Here is a 19473-nt window from a genome sequence, read left to right on the forward strand (position 1 = left end):
ACAAGAGCAGAAGGACGCCCTGTGAAAATGAAAGCTCCTGTCATGTTTGCCGCGTTTGTACTTAACATGGTGGCCTCGAGTCTCGGTCAGGCCGAAACAACAGGTAAGTCACGCTATGTGAACTCTGGAACTTACTAGCGCACATATACCTTGTAGCTGTTACATTGTTTTGAATCGTACGTTTTCCTTCTATTTCACTGATCCTCTACTGATCTTTGTTTAGCATTGAAAGACCGGCGCCCCTATTGAAGGATTGGAGCAATGATCTGAATCTACCCTTTATTATACAGTACAGTATCTAGCGATATTCAGAGAGTGCGAAAGCAGCGTCACTGTGCCATGTGAAAACGAGCGATTTGTTTACAAATCAAATCGGCTATGTATTGGTTATTGTAAAGGACTAGTTCAACACAAAATGTACTGGTTGTCTTTTGGCCATTCAGTATAAACAAACAAAGGTAAACGTTTGAAATGTAATAGAATTACTAGAATATGTTCAAACGGTTCATCTATTATTCAATGGAAGGATTAGGCATAATTCTACTAATACGGCGTCAACGCAAATACTTGTTACAAAGTTAAAAGGGCCCCTCTTTTTGTTACAGGAAATCCAGTGGACCATTTCCTGCCGATCCGAGAGTCGACGTTCCCAACACTTGAACCTACAGTCATTCAGATTAGCCCCAATTCTTCGTCTAAAGAGAAAATAGACGAATGTGCAAAAGCTTGTCTGAATTCCGGCACTTGCGCGGCGTTCAGGTGGCCGGGTGGAGTCGATTTTTCTCAAGTTTCACAAAATATATATTCCTGCAATCTGTACAATGGAGTCGAAACGCCCCATCATTAATGTGTACATTATCATTAAGAAAACACCATTGGATTTGCCAGTTGCAACCACACCGGCACCCACACAACTGGACCTTGGGCTTTTGGCGGGAGTTGTCATAGCAATATTCGTCGCTGGAGTCATCCTGGGGGTACTGGGAAGCAAGCTGGAGTGGTGTCGTTCTAAGGCGACGGGAAATAGAACTCTGAGGCAAGGTAAGTTGGAAGATGAAGGAAAATCCTCTTTGATTTGATGATGCCTAATTGTGAAACTATTACGCGCTCAATGGCTAATTATTGAATGGTGATGCCTCCATGGATACCGATCATTGGCACACACACTACGCAAACAGACACAATACATACACACATACATACATACACACACACACACACACATGTACACACACACACATACACACTCACACTCACACACACACACTCACACTCACATACATACACACACACATACACACACACATACACAAACACACACACCGTGTGACACACACACACACACATACATACACGCGCACACACACACACACACACACACAAACACACACGCATACACACACAAACACAGACACGCAGACACACACACATACACAAACATATGTACACACACACACATAATACACACATACACACACATACACACGTAAACAAACATAATTACACATGCACAATCATATACATACACATACCCCGTGTGAACACACACATGCACACATACGCATTTGCATACGGAAACATAAGATACACCCAGATGACCCCGCGGGGGGCAAAGTAGGGGGGGGGAGGAGGTCCCAGGCTAAGGCGGGCAGGCCTCCAGCCTGGCGCGAAACGACTCAACGGTGAGAGCCGTCACACCCGCGCGCGCCAGGCAGGGCGTTCCACTGGGGATGGTGCGGGGGAACACCATATACAGTTAAGTATTAGGTAAAAAGACAAACATGTATTCCTAACCACTGCCCCAATTTTACCGAAGAAGCAGTCTTTGGTGCGGAGGATGAAACTCCACGGCCGCCGGCGGGCTTCCACGACAACAGGGCACAACCGGAAACGGAAGTGTGTCATACGACGTTCCAAATGAAACTATTTCTCGTGCTACCTCATCTAGAAGTTACCACTTCTACGATTATCCAGGCTCGGGGCACAGTGGTTAGTCTGATTCAGTAGCAATGTCGGACGTTTATCCCACGTTTATTTGTGTCATTATATATCTGCACTAATATATTAGACACAAAGCGGGCTTATAAAGTTCACATTCAATTTGGGCATGACTTTCATCACGGGTACTGTAAGAAAAAAAAACACTTTGTTTCCATTCGTCTTTCATCCCTTTCCTTTTAGTCTTTTTTCTTCCGAATTCAAGCTTCAACATGTGCTATAAGTTGTCTAACCTCATAATTAAATTTATCCTAGACCATGCAAGAACATTTACGACGCCCAATCTCAATAATGTTTTGTACAACTGTATATCTGGAGTGTGCATACCTGTGTATCTCGGGGATTCCTGCATTGTTAATCAATTTAAATGCGTTCTGATGTGGCGGGTAACCTGTAGAATCAAGAGAGTTGGCGTTTAATGTTACCGTGTCGATTTCAATTTCATCTTGAGGGGGACATACCTAAAACACTTTTTTTTCAAAATACACTGATCATCTATTAATACTGTTTTGTTTGTTTGTTTGTTTGTTTGTTTGTTTGTTTGTTTGTTTGTTTGTTTGAAAAATAACAAAGTTAACGTTTCCTCCTTTAAGCTGAAAATGTCAATGGCAGAGGGTATGACTATAATGCAGACACACCGCTGACCGCTGTCAGGGAAGACTTGGACCCAACCGGAAACGGAAATGACGGCTACGAGGTCCCTGTGGGTCACCATAGTGAGTCCAAAAAAAGTTTTAAATCGGTTTACAACACAGAAAATATACGATCCGGTAAATATGGCATTTTAAGGGAGAGAAAGGAGGTCAAAAATTGCGCTGCATGCAATATCTGTGATATATAACCTACACATTTTACAGATATCATTATCCATATATATATATCGATGTTATGATATCAATACATATCTGTGGTAATATTGTAATCAGGAAAGTTCTTTGTGCGTAGTCCTTTTTGTCTACGCCAATGTCTTTCACTCCCATAGTTCATCCGGTGCCCTTAGTAAGGTTTATATATTAAGCATCTCAGGCCTACATTATTCCACCACCCCACCACCCCCAGGTTTTTGTTACGCACGAGTCGGCACGACCTTTCTTTCTTCTTTGTAAGAAAAAAACGTGGAGCTGGGAAAACGTTGCGATTTAGCCTTCCAACATCTGCTTTTAATTTGAGATTGATAAAAGTGCTACGTGAGCTCTCTTTATCTGCTTCTTACGTACAATCTGTCACAAAGTGTCACTAATCCATTTTTGAGACCGGTTTATTTTGTCGACGCCTCATGAGATTCAGGATGTGTATTTTGTTGTCATGTGCATATGTTTGCGCACATGCTTGTTATATTTTGTTGACAAAACGCTGTTCTTTTATAGCTGCAGATGTCGGTGGAATGGGGTATGTAAACGCCACAGTGACCGGAAATGATGACTTCATTGTTACCGATGAGTATCTCGAACTGTAAATACCCTGACAAGTCCAATTCAAGTATCAAGAAGATCTAAATTTTGTGTAGAGTTTGTTTTCACAGAAAGAAAGTCACCTAACATGATTCTTTTGTGTGAAAGATAAACGAAAATTGTGTTTCTGGGCGTGCATTTGCTAACTATCATACTTTTAATTTATTTATTTAACTATCTCATTATCTTATTTATTGTTGTTGAACAACTATTGCTTGCTTGCTTGCTTGCTTGCTTATGTCGAGACTGGACGGTCTCGAGTCGTGATGGCAGTCCATGTGGTTCTATCCCTCATCGCTTGGAGCAGACTATCAACTTCAAGGCCAGTGTCTTTCTTCAGGGTGTCAATGTATGTTGCTGCGGGTCTTCCAGGCCTCCTTTTCCCATGCCTGGGAGTCCAGAGAACCAGGTCAGCCACTTCTTCTTTGCTTCTGAGGCAGTGTCCAGCGAACTTTAACCTCCTTGTCCTGATCTTGTCAGACAGTTTTGGTAGTCCAGCATACAGGTCCTTGTTGGTAATGTGTTGTGACCAGTGGATGTTTAGTGCTGATCTCAGGAGCCTCGTGTAGCATCCATCCAGCTGCTTTTCTAGCTTGGAAGTGATTGTCCACGCCTCACAACCATACAAGAGGACTGCTTCAACCGTCGAGAGGAAAAGCCTCACTTTCAGCTTGCGAGAGAGGTTTGATCTCCAAACCTTCTTCAGCTTGTTACAAGCCTGCCAGGCTGCTGCTTTTCTATTGTTATCCCGAATGTATGGATGACCTTTAGTATCATAGATGTTTATGTCATGGCAAATTGGCGTTTGTATGTACGTAAGTTTGTTTATTAATATTGTTTTTCTGAAAGATCTCCATTAGTGCCAGTACATGAAACATACTTAACTAATAGTCCTGGAGTCATAATTATAACAAACATATTTCATTACTAAACCAATTGACACACATATCTACACTTACAATAACACTAGAGTACCTGCAACAACATTGATAGAAAAAATGATAATGGAGCTCAGAGGTCGGAGTAAAAAATATATACATGTATATACAAGTATTAAATCACATATAAAGTTAATAGTATTAACAGGAATGACTCTTGATAAATTATATCGTTCCTCATGTGTATACTACCTCATGTGCTATAGACTATTTTATACCTTAGTTGAATCAAACTTAAATGAATTTCAATGTTAAGAAATTGATTTCATCATATTATTATGATTAATTTACATAGACTCATTTGTCTCAGTTTGCTTTAATGCTGGTATTTGCAGGTTTGAATTGCATGTGTTATCCTTCTTTTAATATCAATCATTGATCTATACCGTGTTTGATATTTGACTAGTACAATACAGTAACTCTCATATCTCAGTTCTGATTTATAGTTATTTTTCATGTTTATTTGTGTGTTGCGATGGTCCATTGGAGGTAAAAGGCTATAGCGTTCAACCAATCATGAAGAATTTACAGACACAGAAAATTAGAAGCAAGTATGAGAATTTGGTAGCATTAACGTTGCTGCATAATGGTAACTGTTTTTGAAGTGGTCGATGTAAAAAAATGAAGTTCTACATTATATTACATATTCCTTCTGTACACTGATACAGTAGTCTACATAGTGGAAGGAAACAAACAGAAAGCACATGACAATGTTCTGTTCAATATCATTTGATCAAGCTTTATTTTCATGATACAAATTTCTTCTATTGATTATAAACATGTACACTCAATCATAAATAGTGATCTTTCGCTTGTCATGTGATACAATATAAAAGTTTCTTCACAATCTTTATAAAAATACAATACTTTACTAGTCTTTTCCTTCTCTCTCTTGTCTGAAAATCATACAATATAAAAGTTTCTAATATAGTTCATCATCAAAATAGAAGTCTTCAAAGTAGAAGTCTTCCAAGCTGGAGCGTCTTTTCTGAAAGAAAAGAAGAAATGATTAAAGCACTAGTAGTAAGTGTTTACAGATTTATTTTTGTCACAGCAAAGTTTTACTTTTAGAATAATGACAATTCTGATCCATGTGTGTTGATGCATTTGTGAATGTATGTATGTGTGTGTGTGTGTGTATGTATATGTGTGTGTATGTGTGTGTGTCTGTGTATGTCTGTCTCTGTGTGTGTATGTATGTGTGCGTGTGTTTGTGTGAGTGTGTGTGTGTGTGTGTATGTGTGTGTGTGTGTGTGTGTGTGTGTGTGTGTGTGTGTGTGTGTGTGTGTGTGAAAACACGTCCTGATTCTTCTTAAATGACATGCCCAAATTAAAACAATATGTCGGTATATCAAATGGATAAAGAAATAAAAACCAGTGTTACTGACCAGTTCCTCATCCGTGACGTCTGGCCTGACGCAGCAGCGGAAGAACCTCTTAACCTTCCTCCACCACTTCACCTTCCTGGAACCTCTCTTCTTCCCTACAAGTCGTACAGTAATATTGGTTTTCAATCAATGTACAGACTGCATCTTCTGGCGGAAGTGACGCCATCGCCAGCACTGACTTACCTTAAGCTAGTAAGCAAGCTGCATCATCACACAATATACAATCTATAGATACTTTGAATAAGACCTCGGACCTGCACTGAGGGTTGTGTGATATTGATTTTGAATCAGTAGATATGATTTGCATTTTTATCACACTTTTTATTGTCAGAAATAAATGTCACCCAACCATTAGCTGCTGGAGTCCATTTGTACCATATGTAGCAATTTTCCCCATGACACATTGTATTGTGGAAAATCACCAGTCAACACGGTACGTTTGTTCTGTTTATAACGGGTGTGCTCAAAACGAATTCAAATCTATGATTGGACTGATTCATGATGTTTTCTCACCATAATTACTTTCTATTCATCACCTTCCAGCAAAAGCAAATCGGTAAATCAGCATCGTGTACTAGTACTACTTTGCGGACAGGGTGTGGAAAATAGCTGACCGGGTCGTCTGAAGTGTGTTAGTTGCACCATATGTATAACCGTGGTACTAAACGTAATTCAATCAGTTGGGGGTGAACTTGGAAATGAGTAGAAATTGTTGTCCTTACCTTTACCGTAATCTGATCCAGCTGAAGAGAGACTCGACAGGTCCGCGTCAGCACAGCTAGTCTCCTTCTCATCACGGCTGTCCTCCTTCTCGTCACAGGCTGCATCCTTGTCGCTGTTGATCTCCTCCGGGTCGTCGTTGCTGGACTCCTCCGGGCGGCTGGACTCCTCCTGGTTGACGTTGCTGGACTCCTCCGGGTCGTCGTCGCTGGGCTCCTCCGGGTTGACGCGGCTGGACTCCCCCGGGTCGTCGTTGCTGGACTCATCCGGGCGGCTGGACTCCTCCTGGTTGACGCGGCTGGACTCCCCCGGGTCGTCGTTGCTGGACTCATCCGGGCGGCTGGGCTCCTCCTGGTTGACGCGCCTGGACTCCCCCGGGTCGTCGTTGCTGGACTCCTCCGGGTTGACGCGGCTGGACTCCCCCGGGTCGTCGTTGCTGGACTCATCCGGGCGGCTGGACTCCTCCGGGTCGTCGTTGCTGGACTCATCCGGGCGGCTGGACTCCTCCGGGTCGTCGTTGCTGGACTCCTCGTCGCAGGTGTCATCCTCCTCGTCGCTGCTGGTGTCGGACTCATCACTGCTGCTGGCGCCATACTTACCTTTGGTGCTCAGTGGCTCCTCCTTCCTGTTGTGTGAAGAACTGCAGACGGCTTCCGTTGGTCTCTCCATAGCAGGCAGCCGCCTTGCCCGGTTCTGAAGCTTCAGAAGGGCCTCGCGCCGGTGTCTATCTGAGACAGTCTTACCGGCCGGAGATGGTTCAGAGGCGGCTGCTACTGATGGTTCCATGGGCAGTGACATGTTTGAATAAGCGTCCGACTCAAAAATTCAGAATGTAGAACAGTAGAACACAGAGACAGCGAGAGCTGTTCGGACGAACGTCCTTCCACGGTGAGGGTCTCTCGTGGAATGAAGCAAACACGAAGGTTGCCAGGGATAACCACCCAGAATAGAACAGATGACGGTTTAGAACCACGTTCGTACGTTCGAAATGCCCCCCTCCCCCATCATCTGCGCTTCCCCATCAAGCCGTACAAAGAATAAATAACAATTCAACAACGAAAAATATAACACAACGCAAAAGATACATTATCTAGTACAATATCTACAATAAACTAAGAATCATTAACGCCTTTTCATTGAGTAGTGACAGGCCAAGTTGTTAAATTGAAACAGGAGATAACATTACAACGGGCCCGTAACGTCGGAGTCCGACGTCACTTTAGATGAACCCAGGCCCTCAATGTTTTAGTTATCAGTGTCATTCCAACACACACAGCTACAGACGACGATTTTGACTGTAACGTAGAGTGGAGTACGTATACACTATCCCGGGTACTTGTAAGAAGGCTTGGTACTTTACTTTGTCATGGCTAGAAACGGCGATCTTCAGGGTCATTGGCGAGTGCACAAGGTCACATTCGAATAGCTAGCAACATTTCCTTTTATTTTTTGTACCTAGAAAGAAAACAAATATCAAATCAATGACGATACAACTAGTACTAGTGTTCACCGATACAAATGCCGAGCACCTTGTGTTTTGTCCAGATCATCAGTTTTTAGTCACACAGTTGTTGGAATCAGAAGATGACAAAGTTGGCGTATTGGCAGCCATCTTGTGACAATCGTGTTACAAGTCATCGCCGTAGATTCCACTGATCATCAATTCATTATGTTGATACCTACGGGCCTTTCTCCGCATAAAAGAGACTAAATGTGTTTCGAAAAATAAACATTGACTTCATTTTTTGACTAACGTTAGTTTCGTCGGACTTTTTTTAAGTTTGGGACGTCTGCTTAAAAAAAACCCTAACGAATTGCCGTCTAGTAACTTCAGATTTACAATATGTTTAGAAACACAACACCCTACATGAGATATGAATGCAGTGGCAGTCTTTCCACGTTCATACCCGCACCTCGTTGATTTTAATTTCGCCACTATGAGCAAATCTTTGACTGAAATGTCATCACATTTTGGCAACAGGGATGGCCAATGAACCAAACATCCTACGCCAGGTGTGATTTACCGTCTGGGACACGATTCAAATTCTCACTGACTTCAATTAACTTCGCTTGTAACAGTTAACTATAACGTCAGCTGCTAAGATAAAATTGGCCGTGGTCCTAACGTTATGGTGCAGTTGATCATTTCCATCCGTTGTTATATCAATCATGAATGCACTAGTACTGGTTTGTAATAGCCAGACCCAATATTGATAGGTAACGTTACCAACACGATTAATACCTAGCCTCTTTAAAAAAATTCAAGTGTAACAAAACATACATGAATTACTGGTGGTCAAAGAGTGACGTGCTCTTTTGTCAAAATCTGCAGTTATGTTTTCTTCTGTAAAAGAGGACTACTTTCAGTTTTACTTATCAATGATCAACATTATTAGATTCAACGATGAACCCTCAGCAAGACCAGCCACTCAAAACGACGAAACGTCACTGTTTTGAAGATGCTGATAGAATCTACCACAGTGAAGTGAAATCTTACCTCTTGAAAATATAACAAATGACTGAATCAACATTGATGTTATTGATGCTGTATTTCTTATTTGATGTGAAATTAGTATAACAATTTTGATTTTTCATTTTGTACTAATCTGTCATACAGGTACTTCAACACACAAGCACAACACAATATAAATGTCTTACCTGTTTAACATTACACAAACCCATTAGTAAAATGACATAACTGCACAATACTTTTTGGACCTACCCTCATGAGATAGGAATGTTCAAGTAACATTTGGTATTTTCAAATTAATTTTCAATCATATCAATTTCATTTAACATCAGCTTTCATTCCATAGATAAGAAAAATGTAGAAGTTTTGATAAAATATTTTCTTGAGAAGTTTCTCTTTTGGGGGGGGTCAAAAGAAGTACATGTAAACAACCCATTCAAGACACATGGCAATACCGTTCAATAATATGGGGGGGGGGGGGGTGCCAGAAAGCCTGTTTCCCTCCACCATTCCAATTCTATATTGATATTTTTTATCAAATGAAAAATGTCTAACCTAACGTAACCTAAGACGAAAACACAAACATATACTTCACAATTCACAGGCTACACATGTTAATATTTCAATACTCTTCGTTCCATTTTCTGAAGTATTACAGAACATCAATAACATTGCTGCTGGATTGATGACAATTACTGAACTGGCAAATCAAGCATCTTCACTTTTTGATCAGTTATGCCAAATAATAACGAAAGTGAGCATTTTTGTGGTTGTCTTTTCTGGACTTGCCAGCTGAAAGCCTGTTTAGCAGCAAGTTGGCACAAATTGGTACTTTGTTAACAACATTAGTTCACAATCTTCTTCTACAAATACACTGACTATAGTCCAAAATATTTGTTTCTTTATGTTTATAACATTGAGATTGTTGAGCAAGTTGAGAACATACATACACCAGGCAATGGTGGTCAACAGGGATGTGCCTATAGACTATCATCTGCAATATTTCATCATGAAACATTATTTGTAGTCTGTGATACAAATATTTTACCTTAAAAGTGAAATTCCGATACTTTTCAGTCGATTCCAGGATTTTGCTATGGTTTCTGTTGTACATTAATGTAACAACAAATAAACATATATCAAAGCTAATATAACCCATTTTCAAACATTATAAATCTTATACTGGTACAAAAAAACCTTGTGATGCATGAAAAAAAAAAAAATTGAAGATAAACAAAACTGGTCTTTGTTTTGTCCAATGTAATTGTTACTTGTGTACAAAGACTAACAATTTGAAACTGAATCACAACATGGATACATCTACAGTAACTACTAGCCAGCTAGCTTCAAAATTACTTTCAGCTAAGCTATTGCTTGTTTACAAACACTAGTACTATTATGTGAAATATCACAAGTTTACAAACAATATAGTATTCTGATGTCACTGTCCCTGGCCAACAACATGTACAACTTTTCATGGGGCACATTTGGAACTAAAACCAAGGACAGCCTATATGTATATTAGATGCCAAGTTGTAGTTAGCTAGCTTACAGTATCTTTGAAAATTTAATTTCCAAATAACTTGGGGCAGTGGGTACTGTTTATTAGCTATCAGTTGGTCACTTTACCCTATTTCATACAATTATCTTACAAAAAAAATCATCAGGTACATTATCCGATGACATTTATAATAATTTATGACAAAGTGAATAGATGGTTCAAACATTACTATATTTAGACTATGTTTAATATAACCAAAAAATAAGCATCATCTTTATGCTTACTATTTGGTTTGTAACTTCAATGCTTAAAATTGATATTGTCATCCTCATTGTCATTGGTCAACTGAGATGTATACATGTATGTTCTGCCACCTGATTAGCCAGGTACATTTGTAATAGGACACTTGATTGGCTAATCTCTACTGATTTCTGATGGGCTTAGTGCTGCTTTCTGATTGGTCAGCAAGGAAATTATGAGATTGTAACATGTTTGGATAAAAGTAAATAGAGCTTCAAAGGTCTGTAATCAAAAGTAGGACATTCTTCCACATGCAATTAAGTGGCTGTAATCACAAAACAAATAGATTTCAGTCTTGCACAATCTGCTATGCATCTTTTACATCCTAAACTTTGGCTAATCGTACAAACCCTAGTTTCTCCCCATTGGTCAACTGTTTACAACACTGGTCCTCATCGGCACTTGTTGTCACGCATGCAGGGCCATTCCCATTGGCCAGTCCTCCTAAGTACACCTCCTGTCCCTTGCCAAATTCGGTATAGGGTACATCCTTCCTACTTACAATTTCTGTCAACCCTACACCATCAATCCTCGGAGGAGCCAATGTTTCCCCATTGGTCATTTTTGAAGAGTCAAAACCTGACCCATTGTTATAGTCCGTCCCATTGGTCAGCATGATAAGACTGCTGTTGGCACTCTCTGTCCTTACTGTCATACTGTCTTTGTTTGGTCCTACTGAATCTGGTACAGACACTTTCGCTCTGTTCGGTTGGCAGTAGCATGTGCTGGCATTGACTGCGGCCCTTGATACGCCACAGTGCTGAGACAAAAGCGATTGCAGGTGGTCCGCCACTACCGAGAAAGGGTCTGATACCCCGTCATAACCTACAGGTAGAACGAACACTTTGTTTAGTCAACATCTAACATCAATTTTGTATCAATCTTATATCTACTTTTTCTGTGTTTTAAACACATAGATTACTGTAGGCATACTTAGATCTGCATAGAGCAATTGGTATTGAAAATTACTTTAAAACTCATAATAGGACAAAAATTGTGTTGGTAACAACCATAGTCAAGTAGACAACACTTTCATCATGGTTTGGTATCAAGATCCAAACACTGGTTCAATGGCAGTTGAATATTGAATATCATATCAAGATATCACTTAAACTTAATGGTCAGGGACCAATCACTAAAGATAATGGGAACAAACAGAGTAGCGGTGGACTGACTTGGGAATGCGTTGATGTCGATGATAGCGTGCCGACTGGTCCTGTTCTCCACGATAATGTCCACGCCGAACAGCGTGATGCCCAGCTGCTGCCGTAACTTGGTCAACACGTGCTCGAACTTTTCTCGGCAGAGAGGGAGGGACGGGCAAGACACTTTGTCCCTACTGTCCAACTGTGGATTAGGAATGAACAGGTGTTGGCACAGTATCACATAGACACATGTTGGCAGTACCATAGTAGACATGCTCTAAACAATGCCTGGAGTTAGTTGTGCAAAGGTTAGGTGTGACAGGTCGTGCCATGTGATTCAACAGCAGCTTGCCTGTGAAGCTGGTGTGTTGTGCCAAAGGGTGGTTTTACTGGCTATACAATACGGATAATTTTGAACTTGATAAAAAATTATATGTACATGTAACTGACAATTTCACAGATGAATAAACCAAGAACCAGCCCATCATTGTCAAAGGTCTGCGGACCCATTGTGCATTACTTCTCCACAAAATATATACCGTAGATTGTATTTTATCTTCATTGTACATCATCCTATAACATCAAGAATCATAACTGTAACAGGATTAAGCAGTTTCCAATTTGTCCGACAATTTGTACTATGTAAGCTATTTGTAATACATTGTAAGATACTATGGCAAATCTTTCATGCCATTCTAGTCTCTGTTGCAGGGGGCGTATCAATGCATGGAAAAACACTTCAACTTGAGTCTTGAGGAAACGTGTACAAATGTACTCTATACCTGATTGAGGAATGAAGATGACCCAGCCTTGGAAACATCATGGCTGTTGAAGTAGATTGTGCTTTGATCTAAAACACAATTTTCAAACAGTCAGGACATGACAAAAACAATACTATAACAATAAAAAACATGTACAGGTATACTGTGTGTGGTATGTATAACATTACCTGCAAGTGAAATAAAGCTTTGTTGTTTCGTTTACAATAACAATGCATCTAAAGTATATGTAAACACAATGATATGCTACATCACCATACACACCTTCACAATTTACAACAGTCACATTTTTATAAGACAATGCAACTACATGCATGTTTAGAATAGATGTATCACAATGTCTGAGATGTTACATTGTCTGTACAGGTAGTCCCAAATGTCTCAGGGTACATTAAGGAACTCACCGCCTGCTGAGAAGTTCTTGAGAGATGGCCTCTCCACAACAAAATAAGACTCACCCACTACAAACACCTGTGTATGGGAACAAACATCTTAACCATGCACAGTAAACAAATGCCTGAGTGTGCGACCTCTATCATTGTACATGAACATTCTACCAATCACATTTATCTATTTGTCCATGTGATATCACACTTAATAAAAAATGATAAAATAATTATAATTGTATAAAAATAAATAGTGTCTCAACCGAATGAGTTAATTTTTCAGTGGCTCAGGCATCTGAGGGCTCCCTTCAGTGTATGTATGAAATTTGTGCACTATTAAAACTTGGAGAAAACTTACCTTGTGAAGGACTGCATTGTGGTTGACAAAGTTCTGAGCCACACATGGTGGACTGAGAAGGTCCTTCAACCCGTCAGCATTGAAAATGATGGCCATCTGCAAGTAAAGGGATACCTCTATGTGAACACATCGCAGTCTGTCCTAGGACAAATGGCGATCGCAATCTGTCCTAGGACAATCGCCGATTGTCCTGAATCGCCATCTTTACTGTGACATAGACATAGAGTCAGCTTACATTTAGTCACAATATTGAATTTTTTCAATACCATAGCAGCAGAACGTATAGCCTATTCATTACTACATTCTTTAACTTGGAAATCTTTAAAATCAGTAAATCCAAATGTATATACATCTATAGGTAAATTTACCTAGAGCCATTCTATCCTTTTGCCTGCTTTTGTCACCAACCAGTTTATGGCTTTAATAAAGTAGCCTTAGAATTACATGTACACTGTAAGCACTAAGTTTTCCAGCATTTACGCCTACATGTATATATATGGAACTAAATGTTAGAAATTATTGCTTTGTTTTTCACACATTGACTAATTCTGCACATTTTTCCTTTAAGTTCTGCAAATTTTACTTTAATAAGTTGTTAAGGTAGAAGGATAGAAAGGTTTGAATTAACATTTTGGTATTCTCCTATCATATTGACCATACAAAATGTCATGAGGTACAGTGAGAATCACTGAGATAGATATTTCAATTAGGGAAACTGGAATCATTACCTCATGTGAAGCTGATCCTTGAGCTACAGATCTCTTGCACACTGTAACCAACAAAAAATTAAGTCATTAAAGACATTAGGGTATGATAATCATGATGCATACAACAAATGATGAATGAATAAACTTGTCAGTTACATACATGTAGTCTCAAAAAGTCATGCATACCAAATGGAAAGTGGACACCACCATCCTGTAGTAGGTGCAAGATTTCTGCTCTGTCTGCTGTTTGGATCTCCACAAACTCTGGCATGAAAATGTCTTCACCTGAAAGGCATCCACATGGAGTATTGCACATTGTGTATACATTCCAACTACAGTTTTCCCTTAGTTCCTATGTCTCTAAAGCTGTTTCCAAGAAGTATCTATGAATAAGAAACAAATCAAATTTTCAACGGCTGTATCCACTTTTCTCTGTTTGTTTTCTATTTTGTTGCAGAACTGGGAAACTATCTAAGAGGGTATACATGTTTTTCTTGCTTGTTTGACACAGTCAGTGACAAGTGTACAATGTCTTTAACTGTCAGTATTGTTACTTTATCAAAAACCTAAAAGGCAAAGCTTTAGGAGAGATGACATGCTCCTTTGGCTTCTTGGAACACAACCAAGACACTTCTTCATGTAAGTTAGTGACATTGATAGTAATGTCCTTACCCTTGTCCTTGGGAATACACTCCTGTATGATATGGTAGGCCGTCCAACGGTCCATGAGACTCTTAACAGAACTGAGAGGGTCCACAACCAGTACTTCAGGATGGGAACTCAGGTAGTCCTAAAACACAATATCGACAACACTGGACTCCAGGAGGCATTTCACAAACAAGACACAAGCTTGGGAAAGGACTGCATAGGAATATAGTGTGGTTGTGCTGAAGAAGTGAAAGTGCAGAAGTGAGAACTCAAAGCCTTGGGAGGAGGAAGTGAGTCTTCACCCCAGAGGTGTGGCCAAAAATTTGTAGTACCTAGCTGTTACACAATAGGACCATCTACACAAATACATTGTCACTGAGGAGTAAATTACAATAGGTATTAATACTTCTGTACCTATATTTTTGCTAAATTTTGCAACATGCAATCAGTGTAGCTTCTACAACAGATCGTACCAGACTAATTATAAGTATAACCTACTAGGCAAGTAGACTTTCCATACTAAACAAAATGTAGCAGTACAAGGTCTATCACAGAAGAAGCTGACAGGTGCAACTACCTCCACCTGCTGCAGCTGTCCCTGTGCGCGCGTGTCGCCCTCCTGCGCCTTGATGATGACATCTGTCAGCTTGTGCAGGATGGCGTGGAAGGGACCCTGGGCTGCCAGCGGGCGGGAACTGTCAATCTGGGCAGAAAAACAACAACTGTTAATTGCCTTTCAATACAGCATCCTGTAACATCAGGACAATACAAAACTCACTTTTCTGGTTTCTTCACGGAATAAGTTGACTTAAGCCTACCCCATTACATAGTGTCAATCATGCAGTGAAATTGTTCTCTAATGAACATGTTTGACAGAAGGGGACTTTTCATGAGCTGCGCACCTGTCAAACATGTTTGCTGAGTTTTACTAGTTTGATTTGTGTTCAATCTCGTTTTTGACACGGAAATCCATTCTTTCAAATCTTTGTTTACACCTTGTGCGTGTGCATTTCATAAATGAGCATGCCTAGTATGGGTTGCTTTTGCGCTAACCATACATGTCGGAAATGCTTAACAAATGTGTTGAAAAGTGGTAAAAAATGTCAGTCACAAGAAGAAATTTTGGCACCAAAAAGTTACATAATGCTGTTTCCACTCACAATTCATTTGTGTACATGTCTATCTTGAGAAAGAATTAGTCCTTTTACAGACAGCAGTTAACCTTCTACATGCAGTGCAAAATCATAAAATTATACACATTTTCAGGGAAGAAAAAAAAAAGATTAAATTCAAACTCACCAGGACCAGCTCCATGCCTCTGCACCTGGTATAAAAAGAAGCAAATACAATTGGTAAACCAAAATCTATTATGTAGACTTCTTTCATATTGTAACACAAATGTATAACATTTCTAAACACAGTATTCATACATCACTTAGCATGGCATGTACACCTTGTATTGTGGGCCTTAATTCAATAAAATGAACCTGTATCACTCAGGAATGCCTTCTACATGATTCTAAAGGTTTTATCCACAATACAGGGAGTGTCTCAAACAATGATTATTCCCACAAACAGTACAGCATTCTCATGCATCAACAGGTAAACGTTTCTTCTGACCTAAATCTGTTCAAACCAAATTACATGCATTAGGCGTGGACAGCAAGGCCTACTTGTTGACATGGTTTCAGAATACCTCCTGTTCAAGACCTAACAATGTGTTGCACTTAGGAGATAATATAGGAAGGGTATAAAAAATGTCAACTTCAAATTCAATTGCAAAACCTTCATCTGCAACTAGTGCGAGTAAACCCCTTGGCTTCTCCAAAATTGAGTATAATTTTTGCTGGCATTTCAAGTAAGAAAAAAATGTATGGAAATTAAATTAGATTGTATAGTCTCTAATCATAAATTATCCCATTTTAAACCAGAACTCATATCCATATACATGTATCTGAGAACGGAAACATGTATGAAGAACAAAGGACTAGGGTAGGGGAAAGATGTTCCAAAAAAACTGCTATGTGTCAGTATAATGATATCTTTCCTTAGAACCTTGCAATTGCCAGAAACTATGTCCTTTTTAAAACTCAGCACCCCATGTTGTACTCACCTACAGTACTGAGAAAACGTGTGAATTGAGAAGGTTTTCTTCTTTTTCTCGCTCAGCCAGCAGCCGACCCGCCATGATGACGTCGCACCCTCCCCGAGCGACGCCGCGTGTCCCTGAGTACCGACCGCCTTCCTGCTGTCTCCATCCATTCTGCTGACAATATTCTACCCTGTGAAAATTAGTGGGAAGAAATGTAATCTCAAATACAAACAGCCAATCAACTTCCTAGCAACAGTTCCTTTCTTGGGAGCAACGTAATCTTTCATAAAAACACCAGTCTTCAAACTACATATAGTATATGAGAGAAAACAATAACAGTGAATCAGGTGAACATTTTAACACTCACACAGTGATGATTTGATTTTGAACAAGTTAATGGGTCCCCCTAAAAAATCTGTGCGGGATCTGTAGTGCTAAAAATGTGACATCATTCAAGGACAAAGAGGTGGAAAAATACAGGAACCCACGGTTTACACAACATGAAAACACATGGGTCGTTTGTGTTCCATGGTTTCTAGGGCTCTGGCATTTCTTACTAGGTTCCAAAATGATCGGGTAGATGGATGTACACAGAGGAACCAGGTGCCAGTGTCAGTTACATCTTTTGTACTACAAGAACAAAGGCCATAAAAATAAGGACTGCCCTTTGTCACTTGAACATTAAAGAGGAACAACAACAACTGCTTTTGATTTGTTCTGAGGGGATCATTGCAGAGGTTCTAAAGGGTGTCAAATAGACATGTTATTGAGGGTTAACACTACCTGATAGATATTTTGTATTACTGATCTGTATGTCAGGGTAAGTCAGACTACCTTTCTGAATGTTTATTTTATCAGATATATAACAAATTCCTTTGATTTTATCTTTAGTACTATTGTGTTTAAAACAATAGTAATTGCAATTTCTTTTTTCCTTTAATGTTTGAATAAAATCCAAAGGAAATCATTTTTGTCTGGTGTAAAATTTTAGGTAGATCATACCCCCCATGCATTTGTTATCAAATCGAAAGTTGTCAGTGCATAAGTGACACAGCGATTTGCCATTCAAATGCGAATATTAATCAATATGCAAATGCATTGTCAGGTACTTGAATGTGCTTGTATGTCATGATGTATCCACATGTATGTGATTACAACTTTTCTAAGGTAACTAGCAGAGTAGAGTACCATGAAGACTAATATTTTCTAGGACTAGAAATAGTTTCACAAGACAATGGTAGATAAATTGGTCACTCCTAAACATATTCAAAGAATGTAATCTATTTAGACAAAGGATTAAGGTCTGTGACCATTGACCCAATTCACAGATAGCAATGGTGTAAGCTGCATCCATATCATGGGAATTACATCAATAATAATTAGAACTCTTGATTGAGAAAATGAACCACAAACATAATGTTTGTGTGCTCATAAAACCACATAACACTGTCTGACAAACTCTATGCATATAACAACATAGGTACGTAATGTAATTCAATACCTTGCCTGTAGGGACCTGACATAACTTTCTGCTGACAAAGGTTTGAGGAATGCTGAGAAAACAATACTACACAGGAAGATGAACCTTCAGCTTTTCTCAGTACTGGTTATTGCTGCTGTATCATATGCAAATGTTGGTGCCCAAACTCACCATGCAAAGAAAGGCATTTTTATTATACATAATTCAAGATGTGTACATCTAACTGAAACATGCTGGTACAGTACAGTGTATTTCAGTGCTAAAAACTCAACTAAAAGGAAAAGTACCAAATAAGCTTTACAAGGTTTTGTAACCTTTTACCGGAGTAACACCACCAAATATACTAATCTAGTGACAATTTCAGATGATTAGAAATCATTTAGAGTCAGGGAATTTGGACAAATCAAAATCAATACACACCTATACAAACAAATATAAAATCATCGATTTGATGAGGTGACAGTACTGATCGGTTCTGTTACAAAGATCAAACTATCGAACAATAATCCGAACTTTGTGCTTTTTATCAGTTTAACATTTATGGTCCCATGGGTCCGATGAGCTTACGTTGTTTAATTTAATGACGCAGGATAACGGTAATACGGGCAGAGAACAAGGCAGAAGCTGTCTTTTCTTGCCCAAAAAGTTGACACAGTAGCTATTTTACTGTGTGCTGTGTGCAAACATATCTAACCTAGAAAATTCTACAACAAAGGGGGAGGGGGGCGGTGAACATTACCTGCAAGGTCCACGTGATCTTCACGCACACACTGGGCCTCCCACCAGCCGGCTGTTTTTCCTCGCTTCTCAGGTCTGCATGAGAGTCTGACGTGATGTAGGCGGGTTTTTTTTTTATGTTGAACGTTCCCAGCTAGTTTTGCCCCATGATAAATCCCGTCTCTAAGGACAAATCGTCAACGCGCTGTGAAACTCGTACAAACATTTTGGTCCCGCAGGTATTCTATCCCAGCAAGCGCTGCGACTGGAACATACTAATATTCTTCGGGGGGCATAGGTTGGTCATTGAGAAAATATCGAGAAGGTTAGAAAATTAAATCAAAGAGGTTCCTCTACAGCTTCTGGATGTTCCTCTGCTGATAACTTTATCACGA

At 39.7% G+C, this 19473-nt stretch overlaps 2 protein-coding genes and 2 long non-coding RNA genes across 4 annotated transcripts; 1 reads left to right on the top strand and 3 right to left on the bottom strand.

The window, feature by feature from the left end:
* Window positions 1–1768: 1768 nt before the first annotated feature.
* On the top strand, window positions 1769–3535 carry LOC136432723 (uncharacterized). The gene is made up of 3 exons (XR_010755567.1): window positions 1769–1989; window positions 2592–2714; window positions 3366–3535. It is a non-coding gene; the product is annotated as an uncharacterized lncRNA (long non-coding RNA).
* A 1575-nt stretch (window positions 3536–5110) lies between these two features.
* LOC136432722 (uncharacterized) lies at window positions 5111–6653 on the bottom strand. Its single transcript, XR_010755566.1, has 3 exons — window positions 6498–6653; window positions 5776–5870; window positions 5111–5375 (listed from the first exon to the last, which is right to left on the bottom strand). It is a non-coding gene; the product is annotated as an uncharacterized lncRNA (long non-coding RNA).
* A 104-nt stretch (window positions 6654–6757) lies between these two features.
* Window positions 6758–7293, bottom strand: LOC136434190 (serine-rich 25 kDa antigen protein-like). The gene is made up of 2 exons (XM_066426957.1): window positions 6819–7293; window positions 6758–6777 (listed from the first exon to the last, which is right to left on the bottom strand). Exons 1-2 carry the CDS (start codon window positions 7291–7293, stop codon window positions 6758–6760), a joined length of 495 nt encoding a protein of 164 aa, XP_066283054.1.
* Window positions 7294–9025: 1732 nt separating this feature from the next.
* On the bottom strand, window positions 9026–19336 carry LOC136432724 (inositol-tetrakisphosphate 1-kinase-like). The gene is made up of 12 exons (XM_066424191.1): window positions 19101–19336; window positions 16903–17071; window positions 16089–16113; window positions 15367–15492; window positions 14814–14931; window positions 14328–14426; window positions 14163–14203; window positions 13435–13530; window positions 13095–13161; window positions 12694–12761; window positions 11942–12113; window positions 9026–11591 (listed from the first exon to the last, which is right to left on the bottom strand). The coding sequence occupies exons 2-12, from the start codon at window positions 17049–17051 to the stop codon at window positions 11092–11094; spliced, it is 1461 nt and encodes a 486-aa protein (XP_066280288.1). The 5' UTR covers window positions 17052–17071; window positions 19101–19336; the 3' UTR covers window positions 9026–11091.
* Between the last annotated feature and the right edge of the window lie 137 nt (window positions 19337–19473).

Source organism: Branchiostoma lanceolatum, chromosome 4 (assembly GCF_035083965.1).
Source record: "Branchiostoma lanceolatum isolate klBraLanc5 chromosome 4, klBraLanc5.hap2, whole genome shotgun sequence".
NCBI classification, from domain to species: Eukaryota; Metazoa; Chordata; class Leptocardii; order Amphioxiformes; family Branchiostomatidae; genus Branchiostoma; species Branchiostoma lanceolatum.